Here is a 23,250-nt window from a genome sequence, read left to right as displayed (position 1 = left end):
CCACATGTCCTGCCATAATGTACCACATTACTAATCTGCTAATAATGAGTATTGTGTTTAGTAATTATAACACTTCTATGAGTATTTACGTTTTTATTTATTACAAAACATCATAATAATCCTCTCTCAACAACGCCCACACTTACATTTTTATAGTCTTTGTCCAACAAGGGGCGCTGTTGAGTTGTGGAAAAGCAGAAACCCCGAAAGCCCTTCCTTGCTTAGTCAGAAATGTCTATTGTTACACTCTGTCTCATTCATTTTTTATATTATTTCCTTTTTAATTTTTAATGTTTTTATTATTATTATTATTATTATTATTATTTATTCACTAGTGACATCTGGCTTAAAGCAAGATCAGGATATTGGCCATAATGCAAAGTAATTCAGTTGTATTGTACTACATGATTCACGTCCATCAATCATGCACCTACTATATGCCAAAAACAAAAAAAGGAGAAATGTTGCAAAAAAAAAAAAAGAAAGTTAAATTAACAGTAAAATGCTCACGTGATACAAAAGCAAAAAAAAAAAACTTATAAATGTGAATTTGCATATAACGCATGCAAAACCTGTCGTGAAAGAGTTAAGAGCAAAGAGTTAAGCAGTCCAGCTGACAGTCAGCTGAGAAAAAAAAAGAAAAAAGTTTTGGCTCCTGTTCTGATATGCTAATAAGAACTGCTAGGACGCATCCTATTGGCTGTATTCCCCCGTTTGGGTCGTGACGTCAGAGCGTCTATATAACTGAGCAATGCTTTTAAACTCATCTGCCGTTGTGTTGGCTTTGCAAAATAACTCCCACACGTTCTTCACGTCCGAGTCGACTGACTCTAGTCTTTGCAAGTGCATTTCCTTCTTTTTTTCTTTCTTTAAAAAAAAAAGAAAAAAGAAAAACAACTTTGCTCTTTCTCCAGTCTGCACGATGTGATTCAGGACGAGAGCGCACAAAAAGTCTTCCATGTCCGAACAGCAAAAAGAGAGAGAGTGAGTGAGAGAGAGAGAGAGAGAGAGAGACTGAAGGAAGATCTGCAGCTGGGATCTCGGATGCGCCTGCGTTTGCGGGACAGTGTCGGTGTCGGTGCCAGTGTGCGTAAAGCTTGGAGTTGAAAGCCTTGGAGAAGAAGACAGGAACAGGACTTGTACTGGTTTTGCAATCGTTTTGGTTTATTTTATTTTTATTTTTTATTATTTATTTATTTATTTATTTATTTAAGAAGGACCTAAGGAAAAAAAAAAAAACAAGCTGGCGCACTCTGTCCCGGCCCACACCGCGCTGACAGCCGCTCTTCAGCCTCTCTGGAGGAGCGTCACCGGGAAGCGCATGGCGTCCGAGCTGGCGCTGAGCTCCACCGAGCTGCCCACCAGCCCTCTCGCCATGGAGTACGTCAACGATTTCGATCTGATGAAGTTCGAGGTGAAGAAGGAGCCCGCTGAGACCGAGCGCGTCGGCGGCTTGTCCCAGTGCGGCCGCCTGCTCGCCGGAGGCTCGCTGTCTTCCACGCCGATGAGCACGCCGTGCAGCTCGGTGCCGCCCTCTCCGAGTTTCTCGGCGCCTAGTCCCGGGTCGGGGGGGGAACCTAAAGCGCACTTGGAGGACTTTTACTGGATGGGTGGCTACGCGCAACATCAACAACAACATCATCAACAACAACAACAACAACAACACAATCACCAACAGCAACAACAGCAACAACATCAGCAACAGCAGCAGCAGCAGCAGCAGCATCAGCAGGCGCCGTTAAACGCGGAGGCGCTCGGGTTCGGCACGGATGACGCCATGGAGGCGCTGATCAGCAGCGCGCACCAGCTGCACGGCTTTGACGGCTACGCGCGGGCGCAGCAGTTCCCCGCCGCAGAAGAAGTCGGGCCGGCCGTGGTGTCAGCCGTGATCGCCGCGTCCGCGTCCGCGCCTCACCACCACAACCACCATCATCACCATCACCACCACCATCAGGGGGGCAGCGGCGGCGGCGGCGCGCATCCATCCGGCGCAGCGAGCAACCACCACAGTCATCACGGGCACGGGCACGTGGACGACCGCTTCACGGACGACCAGCTCGTCACCATGTCGGTGCGCGAGCTGAACCGGCAGCTGCGCGGCGTCAGTAAGGAGGAGGTGATCCGGCTGAAGCAGAAGCGCCGGACGCTGAAGAACCGCGGCTACGCGCAGTCCTGCCGCTTCAAGCGCGTGCAGCAGCGGCACGTGCTCGAGGGCGAGAAGACGCAGCTGCTGCAGCAGGTCGAGCACCTCAAGCAGGAGATCACGCGCCTGGTGCGCGAGCGCGACGTCTACAAGGAGAAGTACGAGAAGCTCGTGAGCGGCGCCGGCGGCGGCGGCGGCTTCCGCGAGACCGGCTCGAGCAGCGACAACAACCCGTCGTCGCCGGAGTTTTTCATGTGAGTTTGTTTTTTTGTTTTGTTTTGGTTTTTTTTTGCGCACGGCACCATTTTACAGCAGGCAAGCAAAAAAAGAGACAAGTTTTTCTTTTTTATCATTATATTTTTTTATAATAATAACAATTATTATTATTATTCGGATTTTTGCAACTTTTCCATTCTTCCCCAAACCAGTCAGTGTGTCCTTATTCACCCCCCACCAACCCCCCCCCCCCCATCCTTCCTGCTTTCCACAGACCCAACTTTCCCCTCATATCATTTTGTGATGTGATGTGGATTTTTTTTTTTACTATTTTTGTTCTCAAACATGCCTCATGCATGCATGCTTGTTTTCCATCCAACAGTTTTTATTTTTTGATACTATGTGCATGCATGCATCCAGATGTCCATCAGTCTTAAAATGCTTGCTTTCTCCTTCAAAACAAACTTTGTGCATTATTTTTGTCGTCGCCGGAGTTTTTCATGAGTTTTTTTTTTTCTTTCCTTTTTTGCGCACAGCACCATTTTACAGCAGACAAGTTTTGTCCCGTGTAAAAGAAAAACCTATTAAAATTATTATTATTTTTATTATTTTGATGGATTTTGCAACTTTTCCATTCCTTCCCAAACCACTCTGTGTCCTTATTCACCCCCAAACATCCCATCCTCCTTCCTGCTTGCACAGACCCAACTTTCCCCCCATATCATTTTGTGATGTGATGTCTTTTTTTTTTTTTACCTGAAACATGCCTCATGCATAAGTTTGTTTCCCCTTCATAAACAGACTGCCATTTTTACTTTTTGTCCATCAGTCCTAACCTAAAATGCTTGCTTTTCCCTTCGGAACAGACTTTGTGCATTCTTTTTTTTTTGTGCATATTATTTTTTCCTTTTTCTGGAGGACCAGAGACCCAAGCCACCTTCCCGCTTTCATCATTATCATCTCATATACGTACATCCTGTCCTGTCTGCCTTGTGTGTGAGAGAGATTTTCTGTGTGGAAGTGAGTGTGTTTAATGATAAGACTTTTAAGAAAGAAGCTATAGAAGAAGCTATTGCAGATTTTTGTAAAAAAAAAAAAAAAAATGCAAATAAAAAAAAGAGAGACTGTTAATATTATTGCCTGCATGCTGGACATGTACGGTTCATTTTTCTTGTACTTTTTTTTTTTTTTGCTTGAGAACTGAACTCTTTTTTTTTAATTATTAAATTTGGATAATAACTCCAGCATGGCATTCTTCATCCTCTTCCTTCGTTTGTCGCCAAGTCACTTTTTTGGAATATTGTGCAAAAAAGTGAAAGGACATCCTCCTCGCCTCGCACCATCCCTCCTCCCGCATTGACCTGAGCGGCCATCCACACGCAGCCCATGCACTGAACCCATTCCTGTTGAGAGCTGGCCGAGCGGAAGACATGTTTCAGGGGACAAGGACCTCATCCTTGCAAAAAAAAAACACAAAAAACAAACAAACTAATATAAAAAGCAAAAAAAAAAAAAAAAAAGTGATGGAGTCTTAAACTGGGGCCTAAAACTGTTAGGATTGTTTAACGGACTGCTTTTTCTTTTATACGTGTAATAAACCGCAGGGTTCACGATTTAAGAATAGTGCTGTCATGTGTGTGTTTGAACTTTGATTATCGCTTGATGGATGGATGGATGGATGGATGGATGAATGAATGAAAGCCGTAAAAAAAGTTTGGCTTTTAGACGCAAGGTTCATTGCCCTATGCACTAAACTCTTTCTTTATCAATCATAGTGTTAAGGTGAACTGGAAGGACAAACACAGTGTGTATTATACAGCAGGATTGTTATGATGCAGAAGCTTTTATTATTATTATTATTATTATTATTATTATTATTATTTCAGCATGTGCTTGCCATGAAAAAAAGCAGTTTGACCAATGTAGCCCCCTCGAAATCCTCACACTGCACTGCATTTTTTAAAAACCAAAGTATTAAGTTAAGTCAGTGCGAGGAACAGTGAATTTAAGAGAAGAAAAAAGAAAAAAAAAAACATTTTGGACTGAGTTGCACTAAAATGTAGCCTGTAGCTAATCACGCAGCATATCACACCATGGAATCTATCTAGAACGCTAATTAAAATAAATATATCTATATATGATAATAAATATATAAATAAAGACATCTCGTGGCATCGCTGGAGAGTTTATGATCTTACAATCTTGTCTTAGTTACATTGTCGAGCAGGGCTTTTTTGTTGTTTGTTTGTGTTTTCTTTTCATATTTTGTTTTATTTTTTATCATCGTTGTTGTAAATTCATTATTTCCGAGGCAATAATATAATAATCAATAATGTCTGGACATTGTTTTATAGCCAGGGATTGACACCCTGCTTGTATAAAATGGAAATATACCGCTCATCAATTAAATTTTTTAAGTATGTTAATTAAAAAACAAGAAAAAATAGAAAAAAAAGAAAAGTCTCTCTTATATATATAAATATCTATATATTTTGCTGTGCAAAATTATTTCACTCACTAACCATAAGTAATGTTCATATGTGCTTATTTTTCATTTCATACAATTATATGATATGCAATAATAATAAAAAAAAAACAAAAGCATTTTGGGCTTCAGAACATCTGTGTTTTGATTTATTTCTTCACTTTTTTGTGCAGCTCGTTATTCTTCACAGGAAGGTCATTCTAAGTTCATTATAATCTATCATCTATCATCTGTAATCTATAATATTTATATTTATTTTTGACTTGATCCACCACAAGCGCTGCAGATGTTGAGCTGCGGAGTCGATGTTTAAGGCGAGTCTTGAAATCAGATTGTACAACTGAAAAACTGATATTTGATAAAAAAAAAAAAAGAAAAAGAAAAAAAGAAGCGAAAAGCAGATCAGGTCTGTGCGTTATAAAGGACGACGATGTGTCATGAGCTTCATCCGGCGCTTTAGTACATGCTCTCGTAAGCCACAGGTTTTTGTCAGAAGTTTCATATCCTGAATCGGGGAAAAAAAACAACAACCAAGAAATCAATCTTTCTCGTGCACTAAAAACTTATTAAAATATCTTTACATCTTATTTTTGTGCGTGAATGTTAACAGACGTTTGAAGACTTTCAACAGTGTAATTTTTGCATCTGGCTCTTTGCTAGACATGTGTGTTAGTGTTTAGTGTTTAATCATGTCGCTTTACATGTGATTCACAGCGAAAATCTACACATGTGGTAAAAGTTGCCTTTAGACCGTTTTTTTACGTTTACATCATTTTTTTTTCCACAGAATAAGGATTACGCTGCAGCTTATATAAAACACCACAAAGTGTCTGGAACATCCAAAGCAGGTTAAAACCTCAACCGTATTCGGCTGTAATTTTCCATCCTAGCCCGGAACCTTAACATATTACACCTTTAATGCACATGTGTAAATAAAATATATATATATATATATATAAAAAAAAAAAGATACAGGAGTGAAGGTCTACTTTAGATCTTTATACAGTGCACACAGAAGATACAGGCCCTTGGTGGTAGAGTTAAACACCCATGAAAGCATAAAATGATAGTATTTATAGTAATTAATTGAGGATATAATAATTAGTAAGTGTTAATTTGCACATCCAGAACATGGAACGATTGAACCCGTTCACCTTCTAGACTAACGAGGGCAATAAATAAAAACGATCCCTAGGTTTAAGTGAGTGTGTGTGTCAGTCAGTGTGTCTAAACCCTTTCCAGAAAGCTCATGAGGCAGAAATGCAACACGTACTGCGATGCCTTATAAAGTGCCATGAAGTCGAACGCTTGAGAAAGTCTGCAGTAGTTTATTTGTTTAGACACGGAACCAGGGTGTGAGATCAAGAGGATAGGAAAGTGTCCTTCATGGGGGTTTGAAACAGTTTCCCTCGTGATTAATTGGTTAGAAAGGGGCAGTATGTGTGTGTGAGTGTGTGTGTGTGATGGGTTTCTTAAGGCCGCAACAATGCTACACGATTCATAAGCAGTATTTAGGAGGAATAACATGTTTTTTAAAAAAAAAAATTTCATTCACACGCACACACACACACACACACACACACACACACACACATACACAAAAAGTGCATCTGTTATTGCAGTCTCAACTCGAGAAGGAGAGAAATTTCAGTATGACTGTCGCTTCATCACTGATCATAGCATGATCTTATTTCATCATGATGTTTGCGTTACGTTACTTTGGGAAACTCAGCATTGATCCACATCATCTCACTCCATCCACTTCTTTCTGTCTTTTTTTCCTACGTACATGGAAGCTCCTCTTATAGTCCAAACCTGAATAACTTCATTCAATTAGATGTTTAAGTTCAGACTCGGTTGTGTGTGAGTGTTTGCGAAAGCCAACCTGAGATATGGATACGTTTTTCATAAGATTTACACATAGCGACGCCCATAAAAGGTCACGTTTACGATGCAGCTGGAGGCACCAAGTGAGCGATCAGTGCAAAGCTGGAAAAGTTACTTCGACTCACTTTTACACCAATTAAATACTGACTAATGCACAATTATAATTAATAATAATGAGTAAGCATTAAATCTTTCAACATCTGAAGTGTGATTTTATGACTTACATTTCTGCACACACACACACACACACACACACACACACACACACACACAGAACTTTATTCTGTTTACGTCGCTGTATTGTTTGTCACAAAGAAACAATTAAATTAATTAATTTACTTAAATGTATAGCTTTGTGTTGGCACGCTATGTATTATTATTAACATTATAATAATTATTAGTGGCAGTAAATCAAAGCGACAGGTTTTGACTAAATGAGATTGCTCTGCATTAGTGCGGATGCTAAACGCTTTAGAGAGTTTAAACTCTGCAGTAAATTCACACACACACACACACACACTTAGCAGCACAGGCTGGACATATTTCATGTGTACAAACAAAGAACAGATACATCTGACCATAATTAGACTCTTCGTTCCAGGTTAAGCTGATAAACATACTGTACTTGTACTTGAACATAACTGAAGCTTCCTACACCTTCACCAGTTCCATCATTGGTGTCTGAGGCTTCATCCGAACCTTTCGGGCCAAAGTTTGTTCATCCCTAAAAGTTTATTTGTGCCTCCATACTCAAGAATGCAGCATCTGTCTGATCATTTCTAATTAATTCATTATTATCCCAACTGGCCAATCGGAAACTTCGAAAAGTTCTTACATTCATTACTGAAAGCTTCTTATAGGGTGAATTAATGCTGAAATTAATCTGTTTCCCATCGATTGGAATAAAATAACCTCAGATGTAAATAAAACAGAGACACACAGTGGGATGGGATGTGTGAGTTGTGAAGAAGTGAGTCGAAATATCTTTTTAACAGAGAAGTGTGTGTTGGTTTCAACTTAAAAGACTATGAAAATTAAATTAAATTAATAAAATAAAATAAAATAAAATAAAATAAAATAAAATAAAATAAAATAAAATAAATGAATATAAAGTTTGGGAATATAATTTGAAGAGGGAAAAATATATCCTAGTACTAAAATAAAGATAGAATACTATTGTACACTTTATCTTTATTCTTTTTTTATTTCTAAATTTGATTTATCCAATTCTCAATTATTGTATGCTTTAATCTTTTATATATATATATATATATTTATTGAATTAAAATGTATTATGTATATTCGAAAATTTTCCATTAAGCAAAAGTTGATTTAATTTTTAAATATATTTTCCTAATATTTAAGAAGACCAAGTTTGCATATAAAAATATAATAATTTAATCTTATTTTTAAGTTTTTATCTTTTAATGTAAAAAAAAAAATATTGCTATATAACATTTTTAAATATTTGACTTATTTTTAAATGTTTCTTTGTTTATTTATTTATTATTTACTTACTTATACTTCCTCCCCAAAAAGTTTTGGATTTTACCTGTCTGTTTTTTTTATTTATTTATTTATTATTATTTATTTAGTTTAAAACCCACGCACCATGCCGAACACCTTCTAAAGTGTTTGACTCATATTTCTAATGCAGATTATTTAGGAATGAAACGCCGAGCCGTGAATACATCTCCATCACAATAAGATCAGCCGGAGTTATCCCAGGGGCTTCATGCGTTCCTCGGTTCTTGTAGAGATTCTTTGTTGCGTCTGTAATGTGTGTGAGGGTGCACCGTGCGCCGTGCATCTGTCTCAGAGCTGGGACAGTTGTGGTTTTGTGTGTGTGTGTGTGTGTGTGTGTGTGTGTGTGTGTGTGTGTGTGTTTTCAGAGGATGCGCGGAGGTCAGTGAAGCAGCAGGAGAATCTCTCGCCGAGTCATTACACTGATCCGTTTCCTCCAGGAAGCCCACGTTCATTTCCTGCAGCAATGCTGAGACACACACACACACACACACACACACACTGAGCTTTTAAGACGTCCCTCTTCTTCTGGTCTACTTTGTACTGAACTGTGATTTATCCATTATCGTGCTTACATCAGTCTTGCTTAACACTTTGCTCTTTCTTTCTTTCTTTCTTCGTTTCTTCTTTACGTAACTAATTACAATATATATACAGTATATACTTACAAGGTTCTGTTCACTTCCTTTACATTGCTACCTGCTATATAACTACCTAGCTGGAAAAAGTGTTAGTTGTAAACGGTTTCCCGGCTTCACTTATCCTCATGCTGCATTTTATTTCGTCTTTTTTGCAAAAAACAAGTTTCACATTTACAAATCCTTTCAACTTATCAGGGGATCTCCAAAGCACAGCCCTCTTCATGTTGTCCTTTTACAGATTTCCAGTACGATTTCTTCTTCATCTTCTTCTAAAGCCATCCCTCGGTTGACTCGCATGTATGTTTCGGGTCATTATTGTCCTGGAGTTCACATTTCCACCCTGGGGAATTTCCAGCTGTCGTACAGAGGTGTGCAGGTTTTGAGCAGAAATAGAACCACTGGAGCTCTATCGATGAGTCCTTGTATCTTGACCATCTCCTGAGTTCTAGCTGGAGACAAGCAGCTCTACAGCATGACGCTTCCACCACCATGCTTCTCCCTGGGTTCTACAGGACCTTGGGGGGTCCATTAGACCGATAAGCATGTTTCAGGGTGAACAACTTGGGCTTTGATGCTTTGTTTGGTAAGAAAAGGTTCACGTCTACTCCCATACCTCAGACATGCTGAATCCAAGAGGTCAAACGCAGGGAGTCAGCAAGACATCTCCTTTGATGTTGCTGTAGGTCCCTCAGCTGCCTCTCTTAGAGTGCTTTCACATTTGAGCCCCTGGGTAAATTTTTGGGAGCACTTGACCCCAAAGTCTGGTTTATTTTTATCAGTAAGAGCATAAGTGTTTCTGTAGTGTTCTGGATAACGCCCAAGTCTGCTGGAAAACGCCATTTCGAGCACAGATACAGAACCAGAACCTGAAAATGGAATGTTTGCGTCCCCTAAAATCTCCAATCTCATCCTCTCACCTACATAGCCGTGGCTTATAAACTAAAAAGGCACATAAGATCATCGCTCCTGATATTTTTCCCCGAAATATCAATAACATTAGGCGTACAGTCAGGGTTAATGTCCTCGTTGTCCTCCTCATTTTGTGTTTAATGATGTCTTACAACCAAACCGCATACATACTGACACCTGCTGTACAGGAGAGTGAAAATACTGAACAACGCACTTTTTTTTTTGTTAAGGTTTTAAATAAATGTCCTGTTTTTGGAGCTTTTTTTTTTTGACTCAGTGGTGACGACCTTTATGGTGTTCCACAGCACCGCTAAATGACTGTCCTGATTGTTGACCTTTCGACGGTGAGCTCTTCTGCATGTCTTTGATTAAAGCAGAAACCATGAATATGTGGAGAAAAACCTGCAGAATGAGATCATTTGGTGGTCAGTTGGAATTCCTGAATGAGAGGTGATTCTATGAGAAATGGCTTTGAACACGAGCTTCATTCTGAGTAACAAACACGACACAATGTTTCACATTAAAGGTGGAAAAAAGGCTTTTGCATGGGTTCGCTTAGGAAAAAAAGAGAAGTTTAAAGAAAGTGTCTATATTTTTTTAATCACTTTATATTTCAAAGATGGTTATTATTATTATTATTATTATTATTATTATTATTATTATTATTTTACTTGTTTTTTGCTTGTTGTTGTTGTTTTATTGTTGTTTGGCTCATCCGTAAAAAAACTTGTCGTTCGGGCGTGTGTGTGTGTGTGTGTGTGATCTCGATAATGGCTGCTTGTTTGTGTAACCGTGTAGCACCGCGGCCCGGACACATCGCGTCCCTAATCTGTCCTCTGGCTAAAGAGCTTGTGTTTGCACAAGGCTTTGGAAGACGTTTATAACTTGTACACAAACACACAGTCATGCATGCTTAACACACACACACACACACACACACGGTAAAATATTAAAACAGAAGAAGAAGAAAAAGAAGAAGCCTAGCGTACATTTGCAGCGATCTGAGTAATTACACTTAAATGATCAAGGAGCGAACTTCTGGAAAAAGTCGTTAACACACCGAAACTGTGTGTGTCACGACTCTGGGGTTTTTCCCAAGAAGCCTGGACATACTGCAGAAGAGAGGTGTGTGTGTGTTTGTGTAGGAGTGTGTGTGACAGAAAGAGAGAAAACAATAAAACGAGCGCAGTTCCTTTGTAAACCTCTTTCTTCACCACCTATTTATACACTTCTCTGAAATCCCTCGCTCGGACGTCCTTACGGCGTCCACCTGAAAAAGCCCGAGCAGAAGACGAACTGTGTACGTTTTTGCGTGTTTAATTATCTGAGAGAACCCGGGTTCTGTCGTCCCACCCCCAGGCACAGAACGCTACATTGTTCCTGTAACTTTTCTTTCTTCACTCGGGTGGAACACGCAGGTCTCTGGTTAGCGCTCCTCGTCCTTGAAAGCGGCTCTGAGGTCGGCTCAGAGCTGATAACAAGGTGTGTGTGTGTGTGTGTGTGTGTGTGTGTGATACACTGCGCAGTGACTCTAACCGCCGAGACCTGAGTGCAGGTGAAGCCGTGGGGGCAAATCTAACACCCGGGCCCTCAGGAGCCCCGCAGAGCTGCGACTAAACACAACTTCACACTAAATTCACAACTAAATGACATCAGTTTGTTTATTTATTTATTTATTTATTTGCTGATTATTTATGTGTCCACTTTATATTATCTTTCCTCCTTCTCTTCTTCCTTATTCACTTATCTAATTTCTTTTGCCCTATTCTTTTTCTGTCCATCCTTTCTTCCTTATTTATTTATTTGTTTGTTTATTTGTTTGTCTATCTTTGCTTATTTATTCACTTTCTATTCTCTTCCTTTCTTTGTTCCTTCCTTATTTACTTGTTTGTTTGTTTATGAACTTCTGTATCTTTATCTCTTTTTCTTTTCTTTCTTCCTTTTTTATTTGTCTTTATTTTTTCACCTTTCATTCCTTCCTTATTTGTTTATTTACTTACTTCTGTTAGTTTCTTTCTTTCTTTTTTTTCTTTCCTTACATTAATGATCATTTGTGAATTCATTTTTTGTTTGTTTGCATGTTTGTTTGTTTACCTCCTTGGAATCTTTCTTTCTTATTCATTCAGTTTTGTTTAGTTACTTTATGCTTTACTTTATCTGCATAAAGTATATAAACAAAACAAATGAACAAACAAACAAACAAACAAACAAACAAACAAATAATTGCAGTTTATTCATTCAGGTTAAATTTGGATTTAGTCTTATGGTGATTATTTTAAACCTAAGTGTGATCAGTCTGATGATCATTTGCTCTCTCTAGACTCAGACATGGTCCTGCCGCGCTCGCCGTCTCGTCTCACAGCGTCTCGCTCGCTGTCTCATCCTGAGCTCGGCTCACTGGACCTTCACATCTTCTCCCTGGTTCCTCGAGGCTTCCCTCTGGGTTCCTCGGGTTCCTCCCACTGCCTGAAAGACGCCGGCGGAGCGGCGAGGGTTAATAACTGCGCGAGGTCACACGTGTTCTTTACTTAGAGTTTCATATTGATTCATTTAGGGGAAGTAAAATGACTAAATATACTATAGTGCCGTTCTCTCTCGTCATGGTGGAGCAGGAGTGTGTTCCGTCCCGCGTTCAAGTGCTGAGTCATTTCATAATGCCTATCATATCATACACACACACACACACACACACACATGCACGCATGCATGCACTTTTAAAGGAAGTGTCAGATACATATAATTTTAACATCAATGGCACTTTACGTGTGCGTTTGAATTTATGATGTGTATCTGCTTGTTACAGTGTGTGTGTGTGTGTGTGTGTGTGTGTGTGTGTGTGTGTTTGACATGGGACGGAGCTGGTGGATCTAAAGAATAAAGCAATATTAGAAGATAAAATAAAGATGAGAGCTTCCTGTGGCGGTCATGGCGGTTGTGGTGTGTGTGTGTGTGCATGTGTTTATGTCTGTGTGTGTGTGTGTTTGTATGGGGGATGGGGGTGGTAACATTTGTTTATCTTATTGTAATGACATGTCTGCATGTGTGTCTGCGTGTGTGTGTGTATGTGTGTGCGCATGTTTCTAATAAAAGGAGGTAACGTCTGTGAGTTAGAAGGACTGGCGAGGCCTGTCAATTAAAGTAACCCCAGCCAATCATGTCACTCTGTAACTCCTGTATGTGGAAAAGGGCAAGTTGCAGTTTCCCCGAAGCCCCGCCCCCAGCGCACCGCGAGCAGAAGCTGTAACGCAAATTAGCATCATGACTTAGCATGACTCATGGCATGTTTTTTTATTTATTTTCCTCGTTCTTTCTTTCTTTCTTTATTTATTTTACATTCATGCTCGTATTGTTTATTTATCTGCCTATTTACCCATTTAGATAAGCTTGTCTGTCTCACAGAGGAGGTGTGGCTTAATGTCCCCCCAGCACCCCTTCCCCCGGCTCTCCGTTGTCTAAAAGTGTGAGAGCTGGCAAGTGGGCGGGGACTAACAGGTGACAAAATGTTCATTAAGTTCCGATTGTTACGAGCCATAAATCATGTTTGGTATTAGATTTGTCGTGACCTTCGACCCTTACTTAAACCTTTCCTAACACAGAGGTTTACATCTTCTCTGATCTCTGTCTCCTGCTCCAGGTCTACCAGAAAGTTCCTACACCTGTGACTGTGACTCCGCCCCCAAAACCCCGCCCTGAAGAATAAGGTAACTTAAAATGTTAAATCTCTCTCTCTCTCTCTCTCTCTCTCTCTCTCTTGCTTAGTGATGAAGGCTGAAATAGCTTTGATTGCGCACATCACTATCATCTGTGCACAGCAGCACATTCTCTGTGTTTTTTTTCTTTTTTTTTTTTTTACATTTTAATAAACCTGAAGAAAACTTTTTCAGTTAAAAGCATTATAACGAAGGACAGAGATAAGGTTTAGGAGTAAAAAAGAGATAAAAAAAGACATGAGGAAAAAAGAGACAAAAGGAAAACATGCGACAATAGTCTTGTAAGAACTTGTAAGAAATTATTATTATTATTATTATTATTATTATTTCTTTATTATAAAAATCTAAAAGATAATTGGTATTTATTTTTTGCAATATCAAAAAAAAATCTAATAAAAAAAAAAAACACTACACTATACAAATTATTACTCAGATTTTTTTATGTATAATAATAATAATTATAATAATAATAATAATAATTTAAAAAATTATAATAATTATACAATTGCGAACCAGAACAACAAGACTTCGGTGCTGGTGATTTTTTGAAATGTGAAATCTCTCAGGCCGAACGCTCGGGGAGAAGGTGAAGTCACGTATCTGTCGTTTCAAGTTCCGTCTTTTCTTGAGGTCCGGTGTGTTTTGTGAGATGACGCTGATAACATCTCATCAGATTTTTGTCCCGGGATCTGAGCTCTTGTGAGGGATTGAGGCTGTTAGCGCTAATGCTGTTGAAGCATGAAAAGGGCTTTTAGCCCGCAGTCCAAGCGAGCATGATTGATTCTGTACGCTGGAACGCTGGAGTCGAGACACAAGAAGATCCTTCTTTAGACTGGATGTTGAGAAATGTCATAATAATATCATCATATCATAAAACATACACCTGAAACACATATTATTATTATTATTATTATTATTATTAAAGTATTACTGTACTATAATCATAGTTTTTTTTTTCAATTGTTTATTTTGTTTCTTTTATTAAACCTTTATATTTGCAACAGTCTCAATGTCACTAAATCAGGTCATGATGACGCTCATGTTAGTGTCTTTATCCTAAAAAAACGAGATGCTAACATTATCCCGTCCTTCCTATAGCTCAGTATAGGGTACAGGATCGGGAACTGGCTCGCTTCCAGCTTCAGTCTTTCCCGCTGGAGGAAAGCAGGACAGAGTCACCCGAGGTGGCGGTGACAAATCAGCGTCCAATGAAGTGTTTTCTTCATTTTTTCCTTTTTTCTTTTGCTTAAATGGCATCATTTCATCAGTCACCAGGCACCAGGGTGACTTGGCTGGCATTAGGGGGCCTTTGTGGCATAAAAGATACGACTTGTAGGATGATATGACTTAACTGTGCTATTTGTTCGCTTTTTTTTTTTGTCTCATGTAGCAGATGGAAAATGTATGAGTGATGTATTTTCAGGTAAAACGTAGTTCAAACCTCAGAAGTGGAAAAATTCATTGCTGGGAAACAGGGAAATGGGACTCCGAGAGTAAGATAGATAATGACTCAGTGAAGCTTAGTAAAGTGAAGTGAGTCAGCTTGTTCATATATACAGTTCAAGTCTGTGTTCAGACAACAGACAGCAAAAATAGTGTCAGAAAAAAAAAATCAGATGTTTTGGACAATGACCAACTAAACACTTTTAAAATTAAAACCGCACTGCCGCACAGCACTGGCTAACTCGCTGCCGTGGGTGTTAAATTGAGACACAATCGCGTTATCTCACAGCTGTTACCATAAAGCAAGTTTATACACCTCAAAAACATCAGCCAGTGCAAAGATCTATTAGATAAAACTATGAAAATATGTAATTATTGATATGACTAGAATTCTAAAATGACAAACATTTTCCGCATTATCTGCACTTTGCTTCATTAAGCACTCTAAACTGCTCAGTCTATGTTTAATATTCGATATAGCCGCATGGACAAGCTCCTGGAGATAAATGTCACTGATGGTCAAGACATCAAACATCTACAAACACATCTACAAAGTCACATTCTAGCACATCGAGTTAAGGTTCAAACTACAGTATACACTTCATCTACTATCAGAAACAAAGACCTGAGCTCATTATAGTCCATGAAACAGCTTGTGCTGATGTTGATGTTGCTAATGGGGCAACTTTATGTGAAACTCAATACAGCCTATGATAGTATAATTAAACATTAGATTAATTACGTTCATTAAATTATCATGTTCGATTATTGTGTGTTTTTAACAAGGCATGTCAGGCTGAGTTTTAACACAAACATTTTCCATACGTCCTGATAACCATGTTATCTGAGATAATTAGTTTAATAGTTAATTGTTATCAGATACTACTACTACTATTAATATTACTCCTACTCGTTTACTACTAATGTAACTACTATTTAAACTACTACTCTCACTACTACAACAATAATTCATATTACCACACTACTACTACTACTACTAATAATAATAATAATAACAATAATGATAATCATAATAATACTTCTATTACTAATATCAATACTTCTACTATACTATTTAGACAACTGTTCTTACTATTACCATAGTAGTAGTAATGATATTATAATATAACATTAAAAGACAACAACAACAACAACAACAACAACAACAATAATAATAATAATAATAATAATAATAATAATAAAAAGCAGAATTTTTGGTAATAGGTATTAAGATATATTATCGATATCTATATTATCTTGTACTGACTCTAAATACTCAGTACAAAAAATTCAGCTATTCTTCTTCTTCTTATTATTATTATTATTAATAATACCTTTATTACCACCACTATTATTAATACTAATGCTACTACAACTATTCTTACCACTACCACCATTTTTATTATTTTATATTTTATTATTATTATTATTATTATTATTATTATTATTTACTTACTTACTTACTATTAATATTTATACAACTCCTCCTACGACTGGTGGTGCCACTGTTGACATTACTACTAATACAACTACTATGTAATCACCTCCACTGACTACTACCACAATTAATAATGTTACTTTTACTTAGATTAGTACTACTAAAACTGATATTACCACTTTCAATACAAAAAAAATGCTAAAATTATTAATACTCTACTACTACTACTAATACAAACACTACTACTAATATTATTACAATTCAAACAATATTCTTACTGCTATAACTATCATTATTAATGTTAATACTACTTATATCACCACCACTACTACTAGTCTTGCTATTACTACTCCTACTCCTACTCCTACTACTACTACTACTACTAATAATAATAATAAACTACAATAGGCTTCAGCTGTCATGGATACACCCGTGCATATGAGCTTTTACAGCTTAACTTTGTTATTCATGACAATCCTGAAACTTCAGAATAAAATAAATTATCCTATATCCTCATTTGTATAAACCTATGAACTAAAACAAATAAAACAAATTATTCAATTATGACAAATAAAATGTCACCAGATAATTGAGGACATGGAGTCTGTTCTGTTAAAAATATAAGGGCACTGTTCCTGGTCTGCTCTGTGGTTTGGGGTTCCAGCTCTAGCTGAAGTGGTGTGAACGTATGGGTGGAAATGCTGAAGTGCTCATGATGTAGGACCACTAACTAATGTCTCCTGAGATCACTCTGAGCTGGGAAGCTGTGGCTGCTTAAAGCTGTTATATTCTGAAGGCTCTGTGTAGACACACACACACACACACACACACACACACTGCAGTGCTCGTTATGTTTCTATATTTGTCTTAGTAAATACTCACTTTTAAATACCTTACAGAGGATGTTCATTTTTTTGTCGCGCAACAAAGGACAAACAGTACGGACAAATTCAAACACGAGAAGTGCTTATTGTGACATTTTATAAATATAAATATTTGCTAATTTGACTTTTTTCTGGAAATAATTGCTTAAAGAATTGTAAATAACTAAAGAAATAATAATATAACAAGAAATAAATATAATTAAATATAAAAGTACACTTTATATGAACTTCCTATTATTCTTATTGTTATCAACTGATAATTTTACTTCTTCATAAAAGAACAATTATAAAATGTATATATGGTAAATATTGACTGAATATTTCGTCTTTTCATGAGTTTATTCATTATCAATTAGTTTTAATATGGTGATTGAATAAGTAAAATATTTAGTATTAGGGTGATGCTTTTTATCATAGATTAATAATAATCATAATTACTATAATAAGAATATTAATAACTATAATAACTATAATAATAATAATAATAATAATAATAAAATGGCGTATTGGTGGCCTATAGCTATTTAAATACTTCTTTGTTGGGCTTTGCATGTGTGTGTGTGTTGTGTGTGTGTGTGTGTGCGGGGGCACAATCGGCCCCAGGGCTCCCTCGTCCTCTGTGAGGCCACAGCTCACACACCAGAGGCTGGAGGTGGACAGAAGGACATAGAAAGTGCTGAGATGGAGAGAAAACTGCAGCATCCCAGCACACTGGGGACTTGTGGCTCAGAGAAGAGAGGACAGAGCTGAAGTGTGAGTGGCAGTTGACTCTTTTTCTTTCCTTTTTTCTTGTTGGTTGGTCAAAATCGCTGATACAGTTACGACTTCGAACTCGGCCGGTGTCATAACCGTCCTCACACGTCAGCCACTTCTGCATTCTGCAACGGCGCTGCCTTGTAAACCAGCAGTAAGGACAGTAAATGTGTATTTGTAACTGCAACCAAATATCCTGTAACTCTAATAATTAGTTTTTAAAATGAAGCACAAAATGGCAATACGTCCAACTGAACTATTTAACCTTGCTCGAGTTCACAATCTCAACCAGACACCATGTGACTATTTTTCAAAACATAAACATCTTTCCCATATCACTAAATGTTTGGAGGCTGATAATAATAATAATAATAATAATAATAATAATAATAATAATAATAGTGAGTGATGATGCAAACATTCCAGTCTTGCATTTTATCCTCATAAAATTATTATTATTTTTTAAATAAATAACAATGAACAAGCAAATAAATCCTTAATTAAACCACTGATCATAGATTTCATATGAATTTCTTTATACAGATTTACACACTTTGTACACAGATTTTTTTTCTTTCTTTTGTTTTTTTGTTGCTTAAAATAGTTTTAAAGTTTCTGTTTAGTCTTAGTTAATCATTTCTTCCATTTAGCTGTTTTTTAAATCACATACTGGAACATATTAAGTCTATACGTTAACCATCACTGATCTGGATCTCAGGAACGCTCCACTGAGCTAGACTTTTAACTGCAGGAATTTTATGCCTGTTTTATGGTTAACTTAATTTTTTTTTTCATGTTTACAAAAGGAAGATAAAAGTCACTAGCTCTGTTGTCATTATAAGAAATCCAGATTAGACATTTTCATAGTGTTAAGACGTAAACACAATTTTAATTATCGCCATTCTTTGCACGCTATCTGTGTACAAGCTTTAGGCCCCTCCCTCTTCTTCTGTTCTGTGGTGCATGATGGGAAAGGTTAGCGCCTCTACAACATTTACTTTTTTTTAGTACACCGCAACATGTCCACGTCTTTTTAGAAACGTGATTCAAAAGGCAAGTTAAGACATTATTCTCAATCGGCATTATTTGTTTATTTGTTTGTTTGATGAGTTTACATGAAAGTGTTGCCAGGTTACAGTCTGTAGTGTAACCCTTCGTTCCTCTTCCCATGTGATTCTAACAGCAGTGTGAACTATTTTTGCGACATTTGTCTGTTTGAGAAGGTGAAAAAAACGGTGTGTGTGTGTGTGTGTGTTTTAAAAAAAAACAAAACAAAAAAGATTGATCAGACAGTTACTGAGCCTTTAAAAGGACATGTTTAGAAACACCCTAATTAAGTAATAAATAATCATTTAAAAAGATGATTAGCTAGTGCAAATTAAAAAAAAATGTTTTATTTTATTTCATCATTTTATTATTTTTAAATTTACATTTCTCCTAAGGCTCTGTGACTGATCAATCATTCCTTATCTTTTCTTTTCTTTTATTAAATTTTATATTTTATAAAATAAATTATTAAATATGGTTTCTATGGTATTTATTTCTTTTTATATATTTATTAATTTATTGAATTTATATATTTTTTCTTATTTTCTTTTTTTTGTAATTTATTATTATTATTATTATTATTTCATTATAAAATTGTCTGTCTATTTTTTATAACAGCATTTTAAATGTATATATGATATAAAACACACATCGTCATAATCTATTATAAACATTGCCATATAAACTATAGAAAGGTATTTTTGCTTTTGCAGTAGGTTTTGAATTGCTCGATATCACAAAGAACCAACACGTAAAGTTTAAAAAGACTTTAATACCAAACTGAGTGAACAGAAACGACGATGATGAGGACGATGCTTATACACTGCGAGTTACTTTGACCTCATGAGACACGAGGCGTTTTTACAACTTTTAAACGTGATTTAAAGTCTAAAATACTAGATAGAATTTTTATGCCTGATTGTTCATGTGCAAAAAAAAAAAAAATAATTAAATAGAAATGAACTTCCTGAAAGTCTGTAAACGCATCTGCACCAGATCTACGGATCCATGTGGATCTGTGCATGAGTTATAGCTTTTTGGAACGAGAACCGCTATTTGTAAGAACCAGAATAAACAAGCAAGTGCAGTTCATGTCAAGTAAATGCCAAAGCTGAGACGGGATGAAGTTGGGATTTAAAAACATCTTGGGGGGCGAATGAAGATGAAACAGAGATCTTTATGCAAAATGACAGAATGTGCAACACACCAGTCAGAGAGATTCACAAAATTGCTGCATGATGGAAAAAGTATATATTGCGCGCTGACAAACCGTTGCTCGCTAGTCAGCATCTCTGGGTGACGTCCAAAGCACTAGCAAGCACAACATTTTATCAGAATAGAAGTAAACCTCCAGTGATTTATTTAAATCCTCACATTACTGCGAGTCGAGGATCCTCGTACAGTGATGGTTATGAACAGCCTCGTCTCCTCTCCGTGTCCCGGGACGGTGTGACCCGGCAGAAAGCGAGCTCTGCTCTCACCTCACCCCTTCCCTCTATCTTCCACCTGCTCTTAGGCGATGGAAACTGGAGATGGAGGCGTGAGGGATAAATATAGCCGTGCGGGGTGAAGACAGCGTGGCCCGGCTTTAAGGTTAAAAATATAGATATCCATGTAGAGCGATAGAAAGTGTGATGCAGAGCAGAGTGTGTGCAGGAAGCTGAGTTGGATAAAAAAATTTAATCTTGAATATAGATACATTTATTTTTACACCACTAAAATGTTATTGTTTCTATGGTAACAATTCATTCACAAGGAGAAATGTGTTTGTGTAGCATGCAGGGAAGGAGTCTCCAGTGTCAGCACTTAGTAACGGTCAAAGGTAGAACAGTAGTTTTAAGTTTTTTACCATCTTTAGGCATGTTCAAAGCGTTAAGTGGAACTACTGTATAAGCACATCAAATTTATTATCATTTTATCATCGAAAAATTGTTTAATTTATAATTCAGATGTACAGGGTGGGTGAAAAGTAACTCTGCTTCATCACACCACCTAGCTTCGGATTCGTTTTCTATACCTGCCACATACACAGAGAGTTATATTTCTTTCTACAGTAGCTTATCAGTTTGTTATGCACACACACATCTTTTTTTCCTTCTTAAAAAAATAAAGTACAGTAATCAATCGATGATTGGTTAATTATCTAATATACATCTACAATATTTTTACTTCTGGACTCCACTGAGTAGAAACACAATGGATTAAATAGCGGGACTGAATTATGGAGGGAGTTCAAGTCAAACCGGGACTTATGATGAAATTTCTGCTGAATAAGGGCGTTAAAGTGATTGGCATAGATTGACAAGTGAAAAGTGCAAATATTTTAAATAAGGCAAGATGACGAGGTGGATGATGACGATCCCGGCCGAGGTGGCTCGGAGCCCACTGCAGTCCATATGTTTAAGTTATTAAAGGAGTTCCTGGGAGGCCAGTCATTTAGATGTGAATCAGGTAGTCTGTTCACGGTACCGGTGTCCTGAGAAAACTCTCTAACTTGATGGTGTCCAAGCACTAGTGAAACACTGGGATAAGTTTGTTAGTGTAGCAGGCGATTATATAGAGAAATAAAGGAGGTTTTCTCATAACTGTGTTCTGTTATTCTGCACAATCAAAAGTCCCGCTTTGACTTGAACGCCCTTAAACAATTCTCTTTCTTTTTTTTTTTGTTCTTCCTAACACATATATACATATATAACTCTTTGTTTCACCTGCACCACATTTCGTCTCTTCTTTAAAACAGGGGTCGTATAACATCGTAATGGATTTATCCCTTCTCTCTCTGTGAGCTTCCGAACGCAGCAGAGGGATTCGTTTTAAACAGCCGAGTTATCAAGCTGTGCTAAATTTAGCCGACAGCATGCGGGCTTAATTCCACTTTGCTAATTATGTCCACGTTGCAGGCATCTCAGCACTGGCCTTCTCTCCGGCCTGAAAAGCTCGGACTCAGCACAAACAGCAGCGAGATCTGTGTGTGTGTGTGCGTGTGTGCGTGTGTTGGTGTGCTGTATTCATGCATAACTTTTTTTTTTTTTTTTTAATGAATGCACGCACTAAATTACACAGTAAACTCTTTACATTTAGACTGAGGTCTATGTAGGAGACAGTCAGGTATGATGCTTACTCTAAGGGATTTTTAATCTTGTAACATATCTTGTACCGGATGCTGCTTTGGTGGTTGAAGTATACAGTCCTATAGTACTGTAATATTCTTGGTAATAAACAACATAAATATGCATGGATGCATCTTCATCTGCATTTTTCTTTTATACCCGTTTTCATATGAGTCACGGGGGACCTCGGACCTATCCCAGGAGATTTAGGGCATAAGACGGGGTACACCCCGCACAGGATGCCAATATGAATGCCATATAAAATGTGAAAATTATTAATTGTTTATCCTGGGCATCTTGCTCCATATTTTGCGAGCTCCAGTTATCAATATGGCTATTTTAAAAGAAAAAAAATAGATAATTTTTTTTTTTTTTTTTATCCTGTAACTTATATCCTGGAAATATACCCACTCGATTTAGATCAGTGGGACCGCAAAAGCTTCATATGGGTCTTAGGTGAACTATGGAATGCATTTTTGCATGGCACGAGGGTTGTGTATTTTGGCCTCTATTACTTACATTGTACTTGCATTCCGGTAACTAATGTTGTTCATCTCGACGATGACGAGAGCTATGAACAGTGACAGTGATGAAATGAGCATGCAATATTGTTGACGAAAAAAGATGAGGCTAAAATGTAGTAAAAAAAAACAAAGAAAAACTAAAAAAACATCTGTCTTTATCTCCGTCACAATCCACTGCGATATGGTGTTAATTCATTATGGCGCAAGCTGCAGTGTTTTCCGGGTCACGGCGCGCGGCCGATGTGAAAGCCGATGTGTCGCAATATCGGAGGGGAAACAGTGGGGGCACACAATCGCTGGGAAAAATACCACAAATCTGAAGAGAGTTATCAAGGCATCCCATAATAATTACACAGTTTTACAGCCACATGTTACCACATGTTAACATAATTATGTTGTGTTGTATTTTATCTTCTATTGTTTTATAGTTAAACCATTGCCAAACACATTAAGCCAATAGGTTAGCAAATAATTGTGACTCATAGGAGCTGCAGAATCCCTACAACAGTCCAAGTATGTAAATTTATATTAAAATA

At 37.4% G+C, this 23,250-nt stretch overlaps 1 protein-coding gene across 1 annotated transcript; it reads left to right on the top strand.

Moving 5' to 3' along the window:
* Positions 1 to 588: 588 nt before the first annotated feature.
* Positions 589 to 4,967, top strand: mafa (v-maf avian musculoaponeurotic fibrosarcoma oncogene homolog a (paralog a)). The gene has a single exon (XM_053500887.1). The coding sequence runs from the start codon at positions 1,322 to 1,324 to the stop codon at positions 2,399 to 2,401; it is 1,080 nt and encodes a 359-aa protein (XP_053356862.1). The 5' UTR covers positions 589 to 1,321; the 3' UTR covers positions 2,402 to 4,967.
* Positions 4,968 to 23,250: the final 18,283 nt, after the last annotated feature.

The sequence above is a fragment of the Clarias gariepinus genome, chromosome 7 (genome assembly GCF_024256425.1).
Source record: "Clarias gariepinus isolate MV-2021 ecotype Netherlands chromosome 7, CGAR_prim_01v2, whole genome shotgun sequence".
NCBI lineage: Eukaryota > Metazoa > Chordata > Actinopteri > Siluriformes > Clariidae > Clarias > Clarias gariepinus.
The sequence above is the reverse complement of the archived record's forward strand: the minus strand, read 5'-3'. Positions and strand labels throughout refer to the sequence as shown.

Coding starts and splice junctions, on each gene's coding strand:
- mafa (XM_053500887.1), top strand. CDS start 1,322: ATGGCGTCCGAGCTGGCGCTGAGCTCCACCGAGCTGCCCACCAGCCCT.